General features: G+C 35.6%; 1 protein-coding gene across 2 annotated transcripts in view; it reads right to left on the bottom strand.

Moving 5' to 3' along the window:
• SAMSN1 (SAM domain, SH3 domain and nuclear localization signals 1) overlaps positions 1–23,211 on the bottom strand; it is a 91,234-nt gene that overhangs the window by 22,581 nt on the left and 45,442 nt on the right. For both annotated transcript variants that reach the window (XM_003263782.3, XM_003263781.2), the window contains 2 exons: positions 6,003–6,074; positions 1,886–2,035 (listed from right to left, as the gene is read on the bottom strand). In XM_003263782.3, the coding sequence (XP_003263830.1) occupies positions 1,886–2,035; positions 6,003–6,074 (222 nt within the window). The remainder of the gene's footprint in view (positions 1–1,885; positions 2,036–6,002; positions 6,075–23,211) is intronic.

Consider the following 23,211-nt stretch of genomic DNA (forward strand, 5'->3'; position numbering starts at 1 on the left):
CCAAAGGAAGATGTTTCAAGGGATGAGAAAGAGAGCAGAGCCAAGAAAGGAAGCTATGAGGAAGAAGAAATGCCAGAAGCATGCCCAGTCAAAAGAAACAAGAAAAGTGGATGTTTTATATGTAGGGAAAGCAGCACTTGGGTCAAATACAGTTGAAAAGTAGTAAGGAGAAAGAAAAGTGACAATTGGACTTGGCAACACAGAGGTCACTACTGATGGCGACAGCTATTTTAATAGAGTACTGGGGACAGAGCCCTGTTGAAGTGGATTGGAAAAGAGAATGGACATAAGACATAAAGATCAATAAAGTAGAATTGAGAGTCCATAAGTAAACTCACTTATTTATGATCCATATATTAATGACAATATATTTATGGTCAACTGATTTTTAACAAGAGTACCAAGACAATCAAATAGGGAAAGAATAGTCTTTTCAACAAATAGTGTTAGGACAACTGTATATCTACATGCAAAATAATAAAGGTGGACTCTTCCTATATACTGTACAGTAAAATTATCTTGAAATAAATGATACACCAAAATTTAAGAGACTATTGGTCTCTCAGAAGAAAACATAGGAGTAAATCTTCATTACATTAGGTTAGACAGTGGTTTCTTAAATATGTTACCAAAAGCACAAGTGATCAAAAAAAGATAATTGGACTACAATAAAATTAGAAACATTTGTGCTACAAACAATACCATCAAGAAAATAAAAATACAATGCACAGAATTGGAGAAAATACATTATATTGCAAGTCATATATCTGATAAAAAACTTGCATCCAGCATATATAAAAAACATTTAAAACTCAACAATAAAAAGATAAATAACCCAATTAAAAATGAACAATGGATTTGAAAAACACTTCTCCACAAAGACATGAAAAGATTCTCGACATTATTAGTCATCAGGGAAACGTAAAGTACAACCAAATGTAAATCAAAATTACAATGAGATTCCACCTCACATCCACTAGGATGGCTAGTATTAAAAAGACAGACAATAACAAGTGTTGGCAATGATGTAGAGCAATTGGAACCCTCATACATTGTTGATGGGAATGTCAAATGATGCAGCTGCTTAAAAAATCAATTTGCCAGTTTCTCTATTAGACATGGAGTTACTATATATCTAAGAGAAATGAAAAAATATTTCCACACAAAAAATTGAACAGAAGTATCTGTAGCAGCATTATTCATAATAGCCAAAAAGTCAAAGCAACCCAAGTAATCACTAAGTGATAAATGGATAAATTAAATGTGGTCCATCTATAAAAGGAGAAATATTATTTGGCAACAAAAAGGAATGAAGTACTGATACAAAATTAATGACATGTTGTTCTTCACATTGTTCTTCACATCATGTTCTAGATGCATTATTATTATTATTATTTTTTTTTTGAGACGCCACCTTGCTTTGTTGCCAGGCTGGAGTGCAGTGGTGAGATCTCGGCTCACTGCAACCCCTACCTCCCAGGTTCAAGCGATTCTCCTTCCTCAGCCTCCCGAGTAGCTAGGACTACAGGCGTGCACCACCATGCTCAGCTAATTTTTGTATTTTTAGTAGAGACGGGGTTTCACCATGTTGGCCAGGCTGGTCTTGAACTCCTGACCTCAGTGATCTTCCCACCTCGGCCTCCCAAAGTGCTCGGATTACAGGTGTGAGACACCGCACCCAGCCGATGCATGATCTTTCTGAATGTCAGTTTCTTCTGTTAAAATGAAAGTAATACTTCCTTCCACCCAACTTCTGGGCATAATGACTGAGGAAGAAAACAAATGCTTAAGTACTTCATAAAGTACCAAGCACTTCTACAGTCTAGCTGAATAGTTTAAGAAAGTTTTAGTAGAAAAATACAAATGATTATCAGAGAATATTTACCTTTTCCTCAGAAAGGGCTTTGATGTACTTTTTGCCCACTTTTTTCTTCATTGTCCATGAAATAGCTCTCATTTTTTTACCCAAACCGCCTCCATTATTTGAAGTTTTACTTTGTTCTCCACTTTCATTTGTGGGATCTCCTTCATGTGCCTAGTTTAGAATTGTTTACAAAAGACGAAATAATAAAGCAATAAAAAACATTGATCTGAAATCACTGTTACAGAGAACATTCTGAGTTTGTGGATTTTGCATGCATTCTGTGCAGCAGCCTCAAAAATTTCTAACAATCTGGACATAACACATATTTTTAAAGTTGTCCGGGCCTGGTTGCTTGTGCTACAAACTCAGAAAGTAAAACTTGTGATGTTAGGGGACTTGAGCCTCACATCTGCCATTCTTTTAGAGAATTTTGGCTATTTTTTAAATAGCTGTATCGAAGAATCATTTTATTCCCTCTTCTTGAGATGTACAAATAATATTAAATACCAGGTGTAACGAGTTCTTATGTCTACATAGATGAAAAATATTTTATTGGAAGCTTTAGATAGGCTGTAGGATCTATCTGTGTTGAATAGGCCTTAAAATATCCTCTTGCTTCTCACAGAAATTGAGATGATTGTGGTTATTTTAAAGAAGTTTTTGTGTTAATTAAATCCACTGAGAAATGTTAGATTTTTTTTTTCATCTTAGCGTGCACATTTCCCATATTCTCAAGCAATAGTAAATATGAACTAGTTCCGGCCATTAGTACAGAAATCTCCATGTAATTCGCATGCTATATTAATCAAACATCTTATTTGGACTGCTTCAGTCTGTGCTTAGGAATTTTGTTAAACCAATGACTCAGAATAAAACACACTGTTCACAGCCACAAGACTCTATATATCATAACATAAAATAATGCTCTGTCAATATAATTAACATATTATGTGATATATATCACATTATATAGAATCTATATGAAATAAAATATCCTCACCACCCACCTTGCCCCTCGCTACTTCTCAAGTCTCCCTTGCTCACTAGAGCAGTGGTTCTCAAAATATGATCCCTGGACCAGCGGCATTTACATCACTTGGGAGCAGTTTGTGCTTTAGCAAGCTCTTCAAGTGATTCTGATACTCGCTAAAGTTTGAAAACAACTGTAATAAAGTATTGCCATGCTAGCCCCCTTGCAGTTTCTCTATCAGGTTCTCACCAAGTTTGTATTTGCTTTTGCCATTGGCTTCCCTCAGATATCCAAGAATTTCTTCCTTCAGTTGTCCAGGTTTCTATTCACATGTCATATAATAGGAGAGCAATTTTCTGATTGATCACCCTCCACACTTCCATACGTCCTGTTTATTGGCCCTGATTAATTATTCCTCTAAGCAGTTAACATTACCCGATAATATGTTTGTTCATTTGATTATTGTTTGCGTCTCTCACTGTGATGCATGCTCCATGAGACTTGAGACTTTGTCTGTTTTCTTTGAGTGTCTAGAGTACTTCCAAGCACAGAGCTGGCACTTGATCTCATGTAGAACTTTGCAGATTTTTTTTTCTTGGAGGACATGTTTGGGTTAACGTCCTAAAATACCTTATATTTGCAAGAAAGGAAACTTGAAGGACATCTAGTTTAACACTGCCCACCATTCCTCATAGGTGGACAGGCAGTCATTCACTGAATATAAAAAATGATGGGAAACTTCTCTTTAGTGAACTTGAATATTTTAATATAAAAGTTTAACCACATAGTTAACATCATTATTAATCAATATTATATTTTGCTTCATATCTTACCCCAAATTGCTTATGATAAATATGAATGGACAGCCAATTTAAGCCCTCATTGCACTTTATTAATTTCTACATTCAAGGTTATAAAGGCAAAGATTCTTTGCTTAATTCAAAAGCCCTGAATAAAATATGATTTGGAAGCACTTTAAAATTTTAGAGTCAGCCTTTTTCTTCTCTCTACTTAAACTTTCTCTGTCTTCATTGTAAAATTATTTTGCTAACTAACATAAATAAGAAATGTTATTTAATTACTGCTTGTGTTACTCTACCACTTCTAAGCTTCAGAAAAATGTACCACACATATTTTTCAGGTTTTTCTAGCATTATTTACAGAAGCTACAAAGAAACCATGTTTATGTCTTTTGAGTGTTAACATTTTTCTGTGCCTTTCTCCATAGCCTGAATTAAATTTCTTTTTAAATATTACTTATGGTTCTGTTCTTGTCTTTTTAAGATTTGTCTTCCCCTATAGACTCCAGGCATGAAGTAAGGATTTTCATGTGTTGTCGCAACAGTACTTCCTGAGTGTCAAAGGGAAAATCTGGCATAGAGTAGTTATTTTTTGAATGAGTGCTGGATTGTTGAAAAATACGCACACTATTTTATTAGGTTCACTAAATTCTGTTACAAATTACTAGGCCACCATTATTAACCAATGAACCTGAATGAACATGAGCTATCTTGTATAGGTTAATTCCAGAATTATAAACTAAATAGCAGTAGAATATATGTATGATTGTGGAGAATTAAAAATTTATACAAGATGTGACTTACAATTATGTAAATGTTGATTGACTATATAGTTATCTACAAGTTTACTCATAAATGTGAATATATACATAATAAATTAATAAAAGGGATCATTACCAAAATTAAAATATTTTAAAATATTACAGATAGATATATTTGAAAATAAGCATAAGATCTAAAAACCTATTGATCTAAAAAGAATATATTACCTGTGAGGTTGCTGAATCAGGTTCAATGGTAAATAGTATTTTCAGTTTTCTTAGTAGACACCCCTTCTCTGTACTATTTTATTAGTTGTTGTTGTACCTGTCATTAATCACTTAGCAAATGTGGCCCACACTTTATAGATACTATGGCAAACTTTGGAGTCAGGGAAAAGATTGAGTTCGGACTTTGTCATTTATTCACTCTGTAATTTAGAAGTAATTTTATTTGATGAAGCAAGCATATTTCTGCAATGGCAAAATAGATATACTAATAGTTCCTATGTTATAGATAGGTAAATTGTTACAGATAAAGTTAGCATTGTGCTTATTTCATAGTGAGTGCTCAATTAAATGTACATATTATTGAAATTATTATTATGTAAATTTAATTTTATGGGAAGCTTTTCTTAAGCTACAATTAAAATGTTCGTAGTTGACAAATGTGTATGTAGCGCTCACCAATGGGATAGTTCAGTGTACACTGAAGTGTGAGAGTCCAATTGAGCAGCCGTATGCTCTCCTTAACAAATTTACAGTTGGGCCACTTAACCTTGTTCTAATTTAAAGCAATTACAACTTACATAAAATTTAATATATATCTATCAAATAATGTGTATAAGTACAATGTGTGTGTGTGTGTGTGTGTGTGTACGTATATGTATACACACATTGTTTTATAGTAGAAATACTCAGGAAATTTGGATTTGTCAGTGTCACTTTGAATTCTGTCTTTTCGGGTTCATGTTTTGCTTTCCCAAACATCTGTTAGGCTTCTTAAAATAAGATTTTACTTTTAATGCCCAGGACGGTACTGGGTACTGACAGAGACAGGAAATAGCCAAGGGTCCCTTGCGAAACCTCGCCTTCAAGCCTAAAACAGCTTGAAGGCTGAAAAACCAGACTGCTGATCCTGGATGAAGCCCACCCTTTCCCAACTGATTCTCTCTTAATAATGCCCACCTGTGCACTGGGGGAAGGGGGTAGAGCTATGGGAAGTTCGTGTGGTTTGCTGCAGGGATGAGCCTGGCCTCTTTTGTTGCTATGTGGTAGCCTGGGATTCAATCTGTAAGGTAGGGGCTTGTAGCAGGACTCTCGCTTTAATAAGAGTTCCTCTTTTTTTTTTCCTTTTCACCCAGTATACCCTGCCCTACTCACCCTACAATGTGTCTATGTGCCTAAATTTTCCTGGTCGTGTGACAAGAACCCATTGCTTTCTACAACTACTAAATAATGGTTTGTTCATTTATCACAAAAACATATGCAAGGCTATAATTTTAAAATGTATTTATTTTTCTTATTTTACTGTGCAGAAGTGACACTGTCTTCATAATATTTCATAATGTGTTTGCATAACATTCATAAAAATGGAATAAACTACGAACCTCAGTTGAATCATCTGGTTTTGATAAAGAATTATTCCGAAAACGATCGAAATTCCCAAAACTGCTGCTTCGCTATAAAATGGAAAAGAAAAAGGAAAGGAAACTTAGAGTTTGTTATTTTCACTGCCCAAACTGATAAGTATATTAGATTATAGTTTAATAAGCACAGTCTCTTGCAAATATAGGCTTTAAAAAGCTCTTCTCTCTGGAATATCCAAAGGCTGTGAAGGTATACCAATTAACATTTTTATATTTACAGTTGATCAAATGTCTTTCTATGCTTTTTGTCACAGTGTTAAGTAAGCACCTTGGAGAAAATCTTGGTTAAATTATTTTAAATTTTTTATTTTAATTTTGCTCTTTGAAGTGGCAGCTGAAGAATCCGTGAAATCCAAACTAAAGCTGCTTGAAATGAGCTAACCACAAACTTAACAGTGTGTAGTACTAACCAATCAACCAATAAACAGATAACAACAACAAAACACACAAACAAGCAAGCATCTGAGTAGATCCACCATTACGCCTCACAAAGGTCAAGTTTGTTCACACACTGGGGCTTGTGGGGTGGAGGGAGGGGAGAGGGAGGGCATCGGGAAAAATAGCTAACGCATGATGGGCTTAACACCTAGGTGACGGGTTGACAGGTGCAGCAAAACACCATGGCACATGTTTACTTATGTAACAAACCTGTACATCCTGCACTTGTACCCCAAAACTTAAAATAAAAATGAAAATAAAAGATCAAGTTTGTTAAAAAAAAAAAAAAAGAACATAAGTGCATTTTCTATTACCAACTCTTGATCATTTGAAATTCTCTGCAGGATATCAGAAAAAGAAGGCACACACATAGACTTATTAATAAACTGAAAGCAGCATTTAAGTATGCACAGTCCAAGTTTGGGAGTAAAACGGAATTTTTCCACGTTTAACATAGAATTACAATGAGACCTCTGGGTCAGTTTCATTCACTGGTTTTGAGAAAAAGCTCAGTATGTTAATAGAAGATGTTGCCTTGAATACCTTTTTCTTACAAAGCTAAATTTTTATTATGCAACTCATTCTAGGCAGGCAATTATAAATAATTTCTGATATGCAACAAAATAAATGAATCCGTTAAACATATTTTAAAATTCTTTAGAGTCACTGAGTCAAAAAATTGATATTTCCTCACTATCTAATTTTATGCATTGTTTGGGATGGTGGATATCTGATGTTGGGTTCTTTGTGTACTCATAAATCCCGAGACTATTTTCTTTCTAAAGGACTTTATCTTATTTCAAGTTTATCATATTTTAAAAATAAACTGGTGGTACTGACATATAATCTGGTAATTTAGAAAATTAATAATGGGAGTCAGTAATCTATAAAACCTTGTACAACAAGGCCTCCCTTAATGCTGTCGATGGGAGCTCGGAAATTGCTACCTTAAGCAAAACCAGGTGTAACAAAATCCACTTTACCATAGGCTACTTGAAATCACGAGTTCAAATAACAAGTTCCTATGATCTATTTCTCATCACAAAAACATTATCAAATTTCTAAATAAAGACCCAAACACTTCTAACGGTAAACACTGAAACAAATGTGATCCATACATACATTTAAGAAAAATTAATTTAAAAAATTAACATAATTATTTCCCCAGTTATTCCAGCTCAGGGTTGCTGTGAGTGGCCAGAGCCTATCCCCACAGCTCAGGGCACAAGGCAGGAACCAGCCCTGGACAGGCCGCAAGGCAGGAACCAGCCTGGACAGCTGTTCCGTCACAGGGCACACTGAAGCACACATCCACACTCCTCATTGTGGAACAATTTGGACACGCCAATACCAATTGATCTGGAATGCACTTCTTTGGGATGTGGGAGGAAACCCACACAGAAATGAGAAGATTGTGCAAACCCTGCACAGACAGTGACCCTGACCAGGAACTGATTTTTTTTCTCCATCAATGTTATTATAACAAAATGATGTTGGAGAAAACGATGTTTTTGGAGGACCTGCTATATTGTCCTTTCAGAAATCACAGCCCATTTTAGTAAAAGGCAACTTCAAGGTCTCCTAGTCCCTAGAAGCTCTTATGTCTCCCTACCAACTATCTTTAAAGAGTTTTGTTTCCCTTTTAAAAGAACTGAAATAAAAAGACCCTGACGTCTGACAAGGGGTTAGCTTGTTAGATGATGTGATACAGAATATTGCCCCAAGGATGATAGCTGTGTTAGAAACAATTAACGCCTTTTGCTGACTTGCCACCCCTTCTGAAGGAGCCCTTCAGCCTGTGGTGAGAGGAGCAGAAGCGAAAGCTGAAACTGAGAACCACACTGGAAAATACAAAGTCTTCTTATGTAGTCCTTACTAGCCTACAGTGGCTTCCCAGAATATGAATCACTCCAACTCGCCTAGGAGGTGTTTCCACCTGGCCTCATTGCTCAGCAATCACAGAAGGGAATTGAGCGTATTGTTGTCCTGCTTATAAACAATCTGAACACACGGAAACCTATTACTCTTTTATATACTTGAAACCATTCTATGGCTGATTGGAGCCCATGCCCCAGGCAATTTTGTAGCCTACATATAGCCTGTTAAATATTAATGAGAGTTAGGGTGTGAGTTCCACAACGGGATAATGGGTCCTGTCGCACAGGAGGGCACAGAATAGACTCGCTTCGGCATTTTGCTACACTATCTTCTTCCATTAAGTAATCAATAGCCACCACCTTTTAAAATTACTTCTCCCCTCATTATATCAATAAAGAAAAGCAGATTTAGGAGTCATGGTTTAAGAAGGACACAGGACTATTACTTTGGGTTTTTGTCAGTCTTCTCATTGCTAATTACTCAACAGCTTTATGCCATAGGAGCATATCAATCCATGTTAAGACACCCTTAAGAAGAAAATCTAAATATTTCAAAGAACATTTAAATTTGTTCATTATTCTCTAGTTTAAAAGTTAGTAACTAACTTTCTCAGATGGTTTTATAATGTATAGATTATGGCTTATGACAAAAAAGGACTAATGTCTACTGTGAGGTCTGGACAATGAACCCATTTATAACTTCTGTTCTTGTCAAGTTTTATGATAACAAGGTGAATTATGTGGAAACAAAGCTTGCTTCCTAAATAATAGTACTTAATAAATGAGAATGTGTTTGAATATTGATAATGTTTCATTATATAATTGTAATGTATTAGACTTAGTAAGTATTATGACAGAAGTTCTTATCAAGACAGAGTTATATAAATGAATAGCTGTCAAAAAGAAGATGAGCTGAAATAAAAATGCTATATATATTTTAGATAATTCTTTGTGTCTGTTGACTTTAGATCATATTTAGTCTTTATACTCTAAATAAACGTTTCCGGTCTTTCCTTATGCAATTAGAAATGCATCTGTAAAATGGCACAATACCTATAGAGGGAAGTTTGGTGGTATCTAGCAAAATTACACATACATTTGCCCTTTGTCCCAAGAATTCCATTTCTAGATGTCTTTACCAGCAATACATTTGGATATGAATTGTTTACATTTCCATATTCACTGTAGCACTTTCATATTATCAAAGAGCTGTAAAGCCTAATGTTCATCAAGAGGATACTGATTGAATAATATATAGTACATCCACACAATGCAAATGTATGAAGCTGTAAAAAATTAAATACATCTTTTTATATGCAACAGAATAACCTGTAGCATACAGTGTAAGTTGAAAAAGTAAAATGGAGAAAAGTGCAATATACTGAAATACATCTAATGTCAAAATTCGTGAGTTCATAAGGATACTAAAAAGAAAAATGCATCAGTTACATTGGGAAATGTTATAATTATATTCTGAAAACTAACAAATAAAGGGACAACTTAGACATTTAATCTGCCTTTCCTGTATGAAACCTATTTCATCAACTAGATAGTTCATCAACTAAATAGTTGATGAGGGGAAATTGTTCTATATATGTTCATACTTCAGCTAATCAATTAAAAATGATGAAATAATAAGATTACCATTTTGCAAACCCCTAATGCAATGTTGGATCCAGGCAATGATCATCAGTGGCCACTAAAATCACACAAAAGGAGATAACCAGAATATGTGCTTTGTGATGGAAGCATTAAATACAGCTAATGAAATATTGTTTATAAGAAAGAAAGGAAGCAAGAAAGGGATCACACCATGCTCTGTATCTAGCTACCACATTTAAAGAATAAAAGAGAAAGAGGAGCATGTTAAATGATACCAAGAAGATATGGTCAGTTGGAAAAAATACAGACAAGAAAATACACAGCAAAACAACCCAGCTTCTTCAGCAAATCAATATAAAAAAATTTTAAGAAAGAGTTAAAGTATAAACTAAGAGACTTCAGAAACATATTATCCAAGTATAATCCATGAATCTTGTTTTAATATAGATCAAATAAACCACTATACCAAAAACATCGAAAGACAACTGGGTAAATTTTTTAAATGACTAGCTATTTGATGTTAAGGAAGTAATGTTACTCTCTTATTTACAATTTGAAATAATCTAGTGAGGAGCAGCAAATGTGTGGGTACAAGGAAGAAACACAATTGACCATTCTTGAATAATTAGCTGGGCTGTGGATATATGGGGGTAGATTTTACCACTCTCTACTTTTACGTATATTTAAAATGTTCCATAATAAATTGTTGGGTTATCAAAAGAAATATTTCTATATAATAGCTAAAATGATTTCTAAAAGTTAGTGGTCTCATAGCTGTATTTATTTATTTACTTATTTTGAGACTGAGTCTCCCTCTGTCACCCAGGCTGGAGTGCAGTGGCTCCATCTCGGCTCACTGCAACCTTCACCTCCTGGGTTGAAGCGATTCTCCTGCCTCAGCCTCCCGAGTAGCTGGGATTACAGGTGTGCACCACCACGCCCAGCTAATTTTTTTGTATTTTTAGTAGAGACAGGGTTTCACCGTGTTAGCCAGGCTGGTGTTGAACTCCTGACCTCAGGCAATTCACCCGCCATGGCCTCCCAAAGTGCTGGGATTACAGGCGTGAGCCGCCATGCCCAGCCGGTTTCATAACTTTAATATGGAATCAATTTGTTTTAAAAAAATCATAATATGGTTTAGGTCATGGTTATTAGGAAGTACAGAAAGGGAAGAAAATAAAGTTGTGTTACCTAAATTCATTTTTGTACAACTAACTTTCTGATATAAATGTGTGCCCTTGGATTGCTATTTTCAAGACTATCTGCAGTCACATGGTGCAGTTAACCTTCTTCTACACAGTCCACTTGGCTTACCCAAAAATAGTACTGAACCAGGGTCAGCAGGGGTGTTTGAACACATGTGTGTATGTGTGTTTCTATGCAATCTAATGAGTAATATAAAAGAACTTAAGGAGATTCTTTTTTTATTAGTCACTTCTCTAGTTTTGCAAAACAATCCTAATTATTACAGAATATTGCTTCATGATATAAAGCTGGCAGCGTTCTTAGTTATCATCTAGCTCGTCTCAATAAGGAAACTGTTGAAACCAGAACTTGAAAAAAAATTTCTTTTTAAAAATTCTCCACTCTGATATACTCTCCCCTATGCCATTCCATTACAGAATCTAGATCCTGTCTTCCTTCCAAGAGGCTTGCTTTCTGAGCAGAATAAAACTTATGGCAAAATTAGTTTGATAGAAAGAATGAAACTAACTAGGTTTCCTAGAATACTGACCAGCCTGCGTTTATGAACATGAATGAAAATTAGGTCTGTATGTAGAAATCTGAATCAAACTTCTGACCACAACCAGAAGAACTTGACCCTCATTTTCTTTCTTAGCCAGCCACTAACTCTGGGGGTCTTCAAATGAAATCTCATCTCCAGCATGACTTAATATTTGGGTAAGGTGCTAGTGGAAAAGTTTCACAGTCTATTTCAAAGAAAAAATTTGCATATGTGAGTCACACATCTGCAGTACTTTGAAATATACTGGCAAATTAAAAATTACACGCACTCTCCCACCAAGTTCTCACCTCTTCTAAATACTGCACAAAGAACGTTGGTTAGTAATGTACTCAAAGATCAGAATTCTGTTTCAGCACACCCTTACATGAATATTCTACTATAATAAAAGCTAAATCTCAATAAGCTTGTCAGCCTTTATCCAAAGGCACTTGAGGATTTAATTGTTCTAACTAACTCGGGTACTCAGATCTTTTGAAGAGGTGAAACAAATTTAACTCTCTTAAAATAATTAGAATTGCCTCAGTGTCATGTGGTGCCAGTGGAATACACTTCTGTGAGGTATCGGGAAACTGACGGCTAAAAGACAACTAGAGCTGTAAAGCCTCGTGTTCGACACTCACGTTTTATCCAGGGATAAAGGCAACCCAAAGCTCAAACATATATCAATGCTTGAAATATTTTCAATGTACATCCGGACTCTAAGAACAAAAGCTAGTCTACTCTGTCTCTCTGGTTCAGTAACTTTTCTATCAACTGCAAAATATCTTCAAGAAGTGCAGATTCTGACTCCACCACAGTTTTACAGTGTTTTGTCAAAATTTCCATGCTAAAGATTTGCTTTCAGAAGCTGATGTGACACTAGAAATGTTTTCTGCAAATTGAAACCATCTCAAAGATTACCTGAAGGAAAGAAACTAGAACCAAAAAAAAAAAAATCAATGCAGAATGATCCATAACCTCCAAAAGTGGTTATTCATACCAGCCTATTTTATGCAACAAATTTGATGAGTAAAAAAGACTCAAATATACAACTATATCTCATTCTTATTATTTACATTGTATCTATAGACTATAAGTCATGCTACACTTCTGGGATATGAATAGAAATTATGCTATTCTATTTTACTTGAAAGGAGTTCTTAAATAATATTTTGATATGTTTTAAATATTAAAATTAAATAATACTGTTACATGTTTTAAATATTGCTTTTTCAGATAAAAAGAATAAGATGGCCAAAGAATTGGTATAATCACGTGTTTAAAAAACTATTAAAAAGGAAATGAAAAGCTTTAGAAAATATGCCCATGATTACACTACTGTGAACTGCTCAATTTGCTTTCCCTGTTGTGAAACTTCTGCTTGGCCTACTCACTCCTATAAAATTATGTTATTGTGCACTTTCTATTCCTTCTTTCTCTTCTTCTCTAACTAATAAACTCATAAATAAGTACCACTAAAATAAATAAATGGTACTTCTTGGTCCTCCTGGAATTCTTTCATTATGCCAACACTTCCTTAACATTTTCAAGAATTTCCCCAGGGAACCCAATTTTATGCCTGCCCCAGACCATAAGGCATCCTCTGCCTGCCTCTGGGCTGCAAGGCAGATGTACTAACAAAAGGCTCTGTGCTTACGTCCTGCTCCCCTGAGGATCTGTTTTGGCCCAACTTCTGAACCCTTACCACCCCATTGGAAAATGGTTTTTGCTCATTGCTCTCTTTGGAGAGTTTGGACACATAATGTAAAATGTAACACACCACAAATGCACATTCTCCCAGCCTATACGTACGTTCAATTCTTTCTCCAAACTTTCTTGAAGGTATTTTTTTTCATTACTTTCACTCAAGTGTGTGCTAATTCCTGAACCAATGCAACAACTTTCAGATTATTTGTCCCCAAATTCTTGCCCCTCTAATCATCTAAAGTACCATGTCTCATCATCTCATTCTTCTTTCCGAAATGTAAAGCTTGCCCCACATTGCCATGGCTGTTACCGAGAGCTTTCCATCTGCCAAACTCCATGCCATGCTGTTTATCCGTAATTGTTTCATTAGATAAACGCAATCCCCCTCTGAGTTAGGCTTTAATTTCTCCAGTTCACAGATGATGAGAACTGAGGCTCAGAGTGTTTAAACAGTTTTTCCTCAGTCAACAAAATAAAGCTCATACTCTGCATGCAGTGCGTGTATGATTCTGTATGGGAGCAGGCAATGCTAGTCAATCTGATTTAGCAGATCTTGCTGGCCACTGTGGACGAACTCATTTATATCTCTAAGCTTTTGCTCCTACTGTTTTTTGTTCAAGGAATATTGGTTTTCTTTCATTCCACCTACTCAAACCCCGCCCATTCTTTGAGGGCAGGATTAAGTCTCACCTCCCTTGTGAAACCCTTTTCTGATGCCGTTTTAGTGAACGTTTTAGTGCATATTGATTGCCCTGTTATTACATGCTGTATCTCCAATGGATAAAAATCCTACAGTTGTGAGACTTGGGTAAAACCATGGCAAATGACAGATCCCACATTCCTCTTCAAGTTAAATGCCAAAAATCATACATCTCACAGTTACACAAAAACAAATTAGAACTTAATCATGTTGCAACTAATGACAATAATTTGTTGATGTTTAAAGACCGTAAGGGTTTGCATCATGTAATTTAGCATAAATACACTAAGTGGCTTCTATGGCTCAACTTAGTACTCAGAGTAAGGGCTGTCGGTAGGAATAAATAAGAATCAACCCTGAGAGAAATGTATACTATATTAGTGCCATGGACCAAATCATTCCAAACCATAAGAGCTAAATAGAATCATGTTCAAATGAAAGATACACAAATATAGAACCAATTCCTATAAGCAGATTATATTCATATACAAAATAAAAGAAGTTAAAATGTATAGTAGATGTCAACTTGGAAATTTGTATTCATTCATTTACAAATACTTATTTGTATTGACTGCTTAGTACCTGAAAGGCATTTTGTGTGCCTATACCTATACCTACTAAATTTATAGTTTGTCTACAGAATGGTACACTAAAATAATCACAGATTTTGGGAGTAAAATTAGCTGGAATCAATATAATTTCAATTCACTAACCATTTTCAAAAATTAGTAGATTTGTATAACTGTTAAACAAGAGGCTCTTTAGAAATAATCACCAAATCTGGCCGGGTGCAGTGGCTCACGCCTGTAATCCCAGCACTTTGGGAGGCCAAGGCAGGCGGATCACAAGGTCAGGAGATCGAGACCATCCTGGCTAACATGGTGAAACCCCATCCCTACTAAAAGTACAAAAAAATTAGCCGGGTGTGGTGGCGGGCGCCTGTAGTCCCAGCTACTCAGGAGGCTGAGGCAGGAGAATGGCGTGAACCCGGGAGGCAGAGCTTGCAGTGAGCCGAGATCGAGCCACTGCACTCCAGCCTGGGCGACAGTGAGACTCCGTCTCAGAAAAAAAAAAAAGAAAAAAAAAAGAAATAATCACCAAATCCAAAGATTGTGATTACTAAAGTTATGATAAGTAACAAAGGTAGTGGAACGTATGTTATGTGTAAGATGGATCACTGGATGATAAAAAAATGTGTCTAGTATCTAATATAATTCTCTCCCAAACTTTTATAGGAGAGAAATAAATACTGTCTCTAGTAAACATAATCATTTAGGTCACTATAAAAATGTTTTATATTTGTTACAGGAATATTTCACTGGGATTTTTCATTGTCTGGATGAACTATCTCTCGAAACTAAAATTGGCAAAAAGTTTTCAACTCATGCACCAGCATGGATAGTTTGTCAAAGTTTCATGAAGAGCTGTGTTGAGAAGCGTTCTAAAGCCACTTTCAGAGTTAAAAAGTCATGATTAACTGTGTCCACAGTGGTTACAGAAGATAGTGGGTGTTTAGGGGAAGAAGAGAGGAGTTGCATTTGCCACCTCTACTCAAATTATTTCCCTCAGCAAATTTTGCATTACTAATTTTGTTATCTAGGTACCTTGATACAAGGAGGGGAATTCAAAGGATGGATGACCGAAATTCTCAATTTACAAAAAATATACATTATTCTTCCATAAGTTTGGAAATTAACTCTCTTTTCTGTGCATATTTTATTTTTCTATTTATTATAGAATATTAAATAATATTTTAACTAGTCACATCATTTTCAACTATTTTAATTCTATAACTAAACTTCAAAAACAAATAATTCTACAAATAAATAATTCTGCCTAAATGATACTGCTGTATAGGATATGGCAAATAGACAAAAGGTAATATTGAAGATGATGGTTTAAAAAAGCAACTATTAGTTAAGAGAAGAATAACTTTGAATATTGATCTCAATAGACCTTACTACATTAACCATAAAATACCAAATTTATTCTGGTTTTTGTAATAAGTGATTGATTTTTCTAATGGTTATACTGTTAATAAGATTTATCATATGTATTTTGTATAGTGTCATTAATCTAAAAGACAAACTATTAAAAGTGTAAAAGAGAAATTATGTCTATTCAATTCTATCACCAAAGGAGTTAAAAAAGAGAACCCAAGAGTAACTTATTATTAGTTAAGTTAAATTGAGCAATTTCTTTCAGGATCCTAGATGTAAGCTTTTTTTTTCTTTTCAATAATCAGAGAGAGAGGAAATCTTGAAACTTTTTTATTATCTAACATGGTGGAAGAATGTGCAGTACTTTTAAGCCTCAAAACTTTTAAACGTATGTGATAATTGAGTATGTTAACAAAACTTTAGTTTCCTGAAATATTTCCTAACAGCTTACCCATCTCATCTTTACACTACTAAATTGCAGTCACTCCAGTTTTTAAAATAAAATAAAATTATCACCAAGAGGCAAACATTTATAGTATCCATTACTTCGAAATGATGGTTAAATAAAGATGTAAAAATTAAGTTGGGAAAACAAAATCCTTTTAACCAACTTTCCTATCAAATTATCTGGAACAAAAACTCCCTTTTACTTGCATTAGTCTTAAAAGTCCTCTGCATTCACTTGGCCTCTGGGTACACAGTAACCTTTCTAAAGGTCTGCCCAAGGGATATTTTAGTCATTCTGTGATCTCCTTGAACAGAAGTAATGACAAACAATAAGCTAATTCTCAAAAAGTTTTTTTTTTTTTTTGAGTCATTTTTACTACTTTTAAATGAGTGTGTTTGATGCATGATTTTGGGCCCCCTGATTAATGGTCACCGCCAGCCCAGCTTCTGGAGTTGTAATGTTTCCGTGAGCTTCCCTCCAGCAGAGCTCGACCATTAATCCAGTGGCATATGTCAGCTCAGCAGAGCAAGGTCACTCTTCTGCTTCAAGGGGAACCTTTTTAGAAATAATAAAACTGACAGAAAGTTCTTTTTTGCATGCTTTATGCCACCTGAGGTTGAGTGCTGCAGTTAATATCATAAAGCTTATAAACATTCCCATCCCAGGCAGCACCCGCTGCTGCTAGTCTTAGGAATTTAAACAGTTTTTTCCTTAGTAAGAACAGACATGTTTATGTGGGGCAAATATATGGTATGTAATCCCAAATAGAGGAAGAATGGGTGAGAAAATAAAGCAGTAAGTTAATGTTAGGATGTTTGGAAGAGATGTTAGTGTCCTATAACTATTTTTTTTGTCAATTACATTTATTTACCTTTTAGCAAACTGGGATTTGGTTGGATGAATATTTCAATTTGTTGAGGGGGTTAATAGCAGAGTTGAAATGTAAGAGTAGTGGTAAAAATAAACTCAGTTTATAATCACTCCTTGACCTATAATGTAATGTTCAATAATTATAGAACATTTATCTTTGAAGGAACTGTATTTTTAAAGTTATAAACATTTATTTTATTGGTAATGACTTTTTCATGATTGATAATTACAGTGAGATAGTCATAATCTTAAAGTAATTTGAAATTTTTAGATGTCCTAACATACAAATCAAACAAAAGATCAAAGATGATTGCTATGTAATAACTAACAATGTAAAGAAACTATAATCATAGGTATTACAAAATGTATATATTTAATATTTTATTACTTTTATTATTTATTTATTTATTTATTGAGACAGGGTCTCTTGCTCCAGGGTTGCCAAGACTGGAGTGCGGTGATGTGATCATAGCTCACTGCAACCTTGAACCCCTAGGCTCAAGCAATCTCCTGCTTCAGCCTCTTGAGTAGCTGGACTCACAGATGTGCACCACCATGCTCAGCTAATTTTTATTTTTTTTATTTTTTGTGGAGACAAAGTCTCACTATGTTGCCCAGGCTGGTCTTGAACTCCTCACAAGAGATCCTCCCACTTCAGCCTCCCAAAGCATTGGGATTACAGGTGTGAGCCACCATGCACAGCCACTTTCATTTAATTAAAAATAGCAGTAGCATAACTGTAACCACGTAAAGTATTCAGGGGAAAAAAACCCCAGAAAATTCTAATTTGCTCTTTTTAACCAAATACTGAGACGAATGCCATATCACTACTTAGATTTTGATACAAGGTAAATTTGACTTGACTCTTACTCCAGGAGTTTAAGCTGTTAAAACTATAAAAAATATAATAAAGAAACTTAGTTATTTAATTGTATTCATTTTCCTTTTGTAGAGAAAACGTACCTGAAGTGAAGCCAGTTAGCAACTTAGCTCAATCCTTTTAGGAAGCCAATACATTGGTCAGGTAACATGTCTCTATGTCCAGGGTCAGGCCCTCACCTCAACAAGTATGGGAACTTTATTTTTTAAACTTGCAGAAATACACAACTTCAAGGTGACTAATTCATAAACCAAACTCATAAGATATCAAAAGTGGCAATACTAACCAAGCGAGCATTGATTTGCTGTGAGAGATTCATCTGCCAAGAAAAATGCATATTCGTGTTGACTGAACAAAAAATTGTTTCCCCTGAAAGAAACCCTACACAGGACACCAGATCATTGCTGGAAGTTTGTTTGATTCATGTAGTGGTCACAGTAAAGTCAATTAAGTGGTATTAAGACTAGAGACATGAAGTTCTTCTCCTAACCTTAGGTACACATCTCACCTAAGAGAAGTCTGTCCAGCCAAAAGGGATATTTGCTTCAGCTGTTTTGCATGATTTGCAGACAGTGGCAAATTTCTACGTTCCCACACATTTCTAGGCTGTCTGCAAGGCAACACCCTTTTGCTAATACTTTTTTTCTTTAAGGCAGATTACATTACAATGTTTGATTATTTTGATTCTAGGAATGGTTACTTTGTTTTGATGTGGGTGTTATCCAGATCTTTATCAGTGACCCATTTACAAACCATCTTCTGGAGTAGACTACTTCTGTGGATGACTAATATTATCCATTAGTCATTTCACACTCATTATACATATATTGAGAAATCACTACTCTGTTCTAGACTATCAGTGTTTTCAGTGGTAGCCAAAGTGTTTTAAAAAGCACACGGAATCTGAAAGTCAGGTAGACTGAGTTCAATCCCTCTTGAATCCTCAACAAAAATCCCAGGGATACAAATATGAGTCAGCTACATCCCCTGATCCTCTGTTCTTGATGGTGAATCTAGTTGGGAGCACATACTGAAAAACTATGAGTTAAAACAACAACAACAACAAAAAAAAAAAAAAAAAAAAAAAAAAACAGAGAAATGTGGAACAAGCACTAAGAAAATAGAAAGGAGGGAGAGATTTTTTTTTTTTTTTTTTTTAGACGGAGTCTCGCTGTCGCCCAGGCTGGAGTGCAGTGGCTCGATCTCGGCTCACTGCAAGCGCTGCCTCCTGGGTTCACGCCATTCCCCTGCCTCAGCCTCCCCAGGAGCTGGGATTACAGGCGCCCGCCACCAGAGGGAGAGATTATTAAATGGACATGTACTACCAGCTAGGAAGCTTACATATGGTAACTTTCTTAATTCTCACATCAACCCTATGTGACATGCTTTAAGATTTCCCCTTTTCCTGATGACCACAATGAGGCTCAAGAGGCTTAAGAAAATGTTCGAAGTCCCCTGGTTAAGAAAGATCAAAGTAAGACATGCACACTCAGGTCCCTACACCTTTAGTTCACGTTGCCTACTGCTCCGCTAGACTGACCCTAATACACTACCCTGGGGTAATTGATGGAGGCTTTCTTGAGGAAGTGACAGTCCACCTATAAATTCGAATAGATAAGAGTTCATGAGTTGGAAAAAAAGCACAGAGCATTTTAGGCTAACAAAAGCACAGACAGAAATGCATGAGAGTGGTCAGATCATCAGGAACACAGGCCTCACTCTGCCAACCAAACCAGAAGATCTAGTATTAGGGCCCAGACACAGGTATTTTTATGAAACACCCTAGATGATTTTAATATTGGGTTGGTGCAAAAGTAATCATGTTTTTTGCTATTATTTTTAATATGCAGCCAGAAAGCAGGGGTCAAGGGGGTCGAACAGATGTTTTACTTTTTAGTTTGCAAATGATTCCTAATAGAGGTCTAGTGGGTTGTGGCAGAGTTACATTTGGATGGGAAGAAGGAAATAATAACAAAGACTGGAGAGTGTAGGTAAAGGCAGTCAAGTCAAATATGGGGCTGGCAGCATGAAGGGATTGGTTAACTGGCAGTGGAGAAAGATCTAGAGTAATTGGAAGGAAGGAAGCACCTAAAAACCTAATCCTCACTTCCAATTAGTACAAGCTCACGGACTATTTTATGAGCTGAATTGACTCCCACAAATTCATATGTTTGAAGCCCTAACACCTTGTACCTCAGACCATGACTCTTTTTGGGATATAAAGCCTTTAAAGAGAAAATCAAGTAAAAAATGTGACCATTAGGGTAGGACCTAATCCGTTCCTACTGGTGTCCTTATAAGATGATGTTTGGACACACAGAGAGAGACATCAGGAGCACACAGGCACAGATGAAGAGGCAATAAAAGGGCAGCCATCTACATGTCAAAAAGAAAGGTCCAGAACAGATCCTTCCTTGAAAGCTCTCTGTGAAACCCACCCTGCCAGCACCTTGATCTTGGGTTTCCAACCTCCAGAAGTGTGAGAAAGTGGATTCCTGTTGTTAAAGCCACTCAGACTCTGATATTTTGTTATGGCAGCTCTAGCAAACTAATACAGACTAAGTGAAGGAAGGAGGGGGACTTAGCCAGCTGTGGTGACAAATGGCTCTCTCTTTTTATGCAAGAATCACTTCATCTACCAACAGAGATAGTTTAAAATCTTCTGCTATTATTAATCAATTCTTAATGGAGGATATTTTTGTTTTCTACTAAGAAGTTAATATGAATGTCTTGTTTCTGAAAGTTCATCAAAATCTTTAACACTAGAAAGGAAGAGAAATGGCTCAGTTTCGTAATGATAAATTTGGAAACAGATATGTAAAGCATGGACTTGATTCCATTATTGTAAAAAAAAAAAAACACACAGTTTTCAGGGATTTTGAAACCATTTATCTCCAAAGCAAGGCAAAGAAAGACTAAAGAGATAAGTGTCTGATTAAATTGATTTTTAACAAATCCAGCATCTTGGTAGTCAAGGTAGTAACCTTATAACACTTCCTATAAAATACAATATCCAAATTACCAAACAAAGGGGAGGCTACACTTCTGTCACTTCTCTACCTATTCATCTGATCTTTCTGAATAGTATCTGAATGCTTTTCAAGTATAGCTAATACATTTGGCCCCAAACCTTTTGCTGCCTGCTTGGGATAAAACTTGATTACAGATTCATATTCTGTAAAATGGAAAAGCTAAAATGAATTAGTGCTTTGTTTGGAGAGAAGGGGTCAAGGCTTAGAATTATTTAAAAGGTGCACTACAAATTAAAATAAAATCCAATGGAAAATTATATGTTTAAGAAAGAAGAATAAGACTTTGGAAAGTAAGACCTCAATTTAAGGGTGAATTTCTGGTGACTGTAAACAATGGAATGAGGCCGTTTCTCCTCTGTCATGCAAGCATCAACTGGAAGCAAGAAGGGGACAGGACAGTGGAAACTTTCTGTCTGCCATCTTTAGACTGCATGTGGTAAGTTACCTGTAAATATCCAAATGGATAGAATAAGTACAAATATATCCCAAATTTAGAGTCTTCTCAACATCCAAGTCAACTGGGCCGTTCCTTTGTCTGAACCACAGTTATCCCTTGCCTGGTTTCTGCAATAGTCTCTTAACTGGTCTCACTCCCTTCAGTATATTTGAAACACAAAAGCCAAAATAAACCCACTAAACTGGAGGCCAGATTCTTCTCAAAAATCTTTCAACACTAGGTAAAATTCTTTTAATGGCCTCGAACGCCCTCTGTGATCCAGCTCTTTGCGGCTGCTCTTCCCGCTGTGTACTCTGCCCCACTGCTTCTCAAACACACCAGAGACAGTCCCATTTCAAGGCCTTTGCACCTGCTCTTCCCTCTGCCCACAGTACAGTTTCCTTCACCAATCCCAAGACCAGCTACTTCACTTTCTTCCAGTCCTTTCTCGAATGCCCCATTCTCACCAGGGTTTCTGTAGTTCTTCATATTTCAAATCCTTCTTTTCTGTTAATTTTTTTTTCTTCTTGGCATCTATCATTATCTAGCACACTGTATATTTAACTTACTTATCCTGTTTATTGTCTGTCATCCCCAGTAAATATGGGATCTTTTGTTCACCTTGGTATCTCCAGTGTATTGTCCATAATAAGCATTTAATAGACATTTGTTGCGTTGAAGGATAAATGAATGAATGAATGCATGGATTAGTGAATTAACTTTTAATCTTTTGAAAAGTAGAAAAAAGTGCTGTCAGGTTGGAAAACTTTAAAAATTCTTGATGTCCAGTCACATTTTATATTAGGTAAATAAGAATATTTGGGGACGGAACCCAATCATCAGTATTTTTTTTAAAGCCCTTTAGTGATTCAAATGTTTGGCCTAGGCTCCAAAAACCATCAACCTAGAGCATCATTTCCAAATTTTAAAGTGCTCACAGAACTGCTGAGTATCTTGTTAAAATGTATGTGTTCATTTCATAGGCCTGGGGCAGACTGGAAAATGCACATGACTAACAAGCTACTGGAATGCCCGTGCTGTTGCTCTATAGGACCACAGTGAGTAGCAACTTCTTAGATTCAAGTCAGCCTTGATGAACCTTGAAATACATTTTAACATGTTCTAGACTCCATTTTCTCCTGACTTGTCTTATTTGGTTTTATGTTTGCATTATAGTTTATCAAAAATACTTTTTAAAATGCTATAAGTGCTACATAAACACAAAAATGAAGACAATCTTTTGAGATATCTGGTTTTTTGTTTTGTTTTCTTTTTGGAGCGGATGGAGGTAATAACTAGAAGTTAAAATAAATATTTATTTATAGCCACCATTTTTTTCAAGTGGAAAAGAGTAAATCTAACATATTACCTACATTTTATACCACGTATTTTATTCCAGAAAACTCGGTTTTAAAAGGCAAACATTCAACAAAAATTGTACCCCAGATGAAGAAGTAATAGAGAGTAGGAGGAGAGAGACACAGGCTTAGAAGCAGAAAAACTGTGCCATAAAT

The sequence above is a fragment of the Nomascus leucogenys genome, chromosome 25, assembly GCF_006542625.1.
Source record: "Nomascus leucogenys isolate Asia chromosome 25, Asia_NLE_v1, whole genome shotgun sequence".
NCBI classification, from domain to species: Eukaryota; Metazoa; Chordata; class Mammalia; order Primates; family Hylobatidae; genus Nomascus; species Nomascus leucogenys.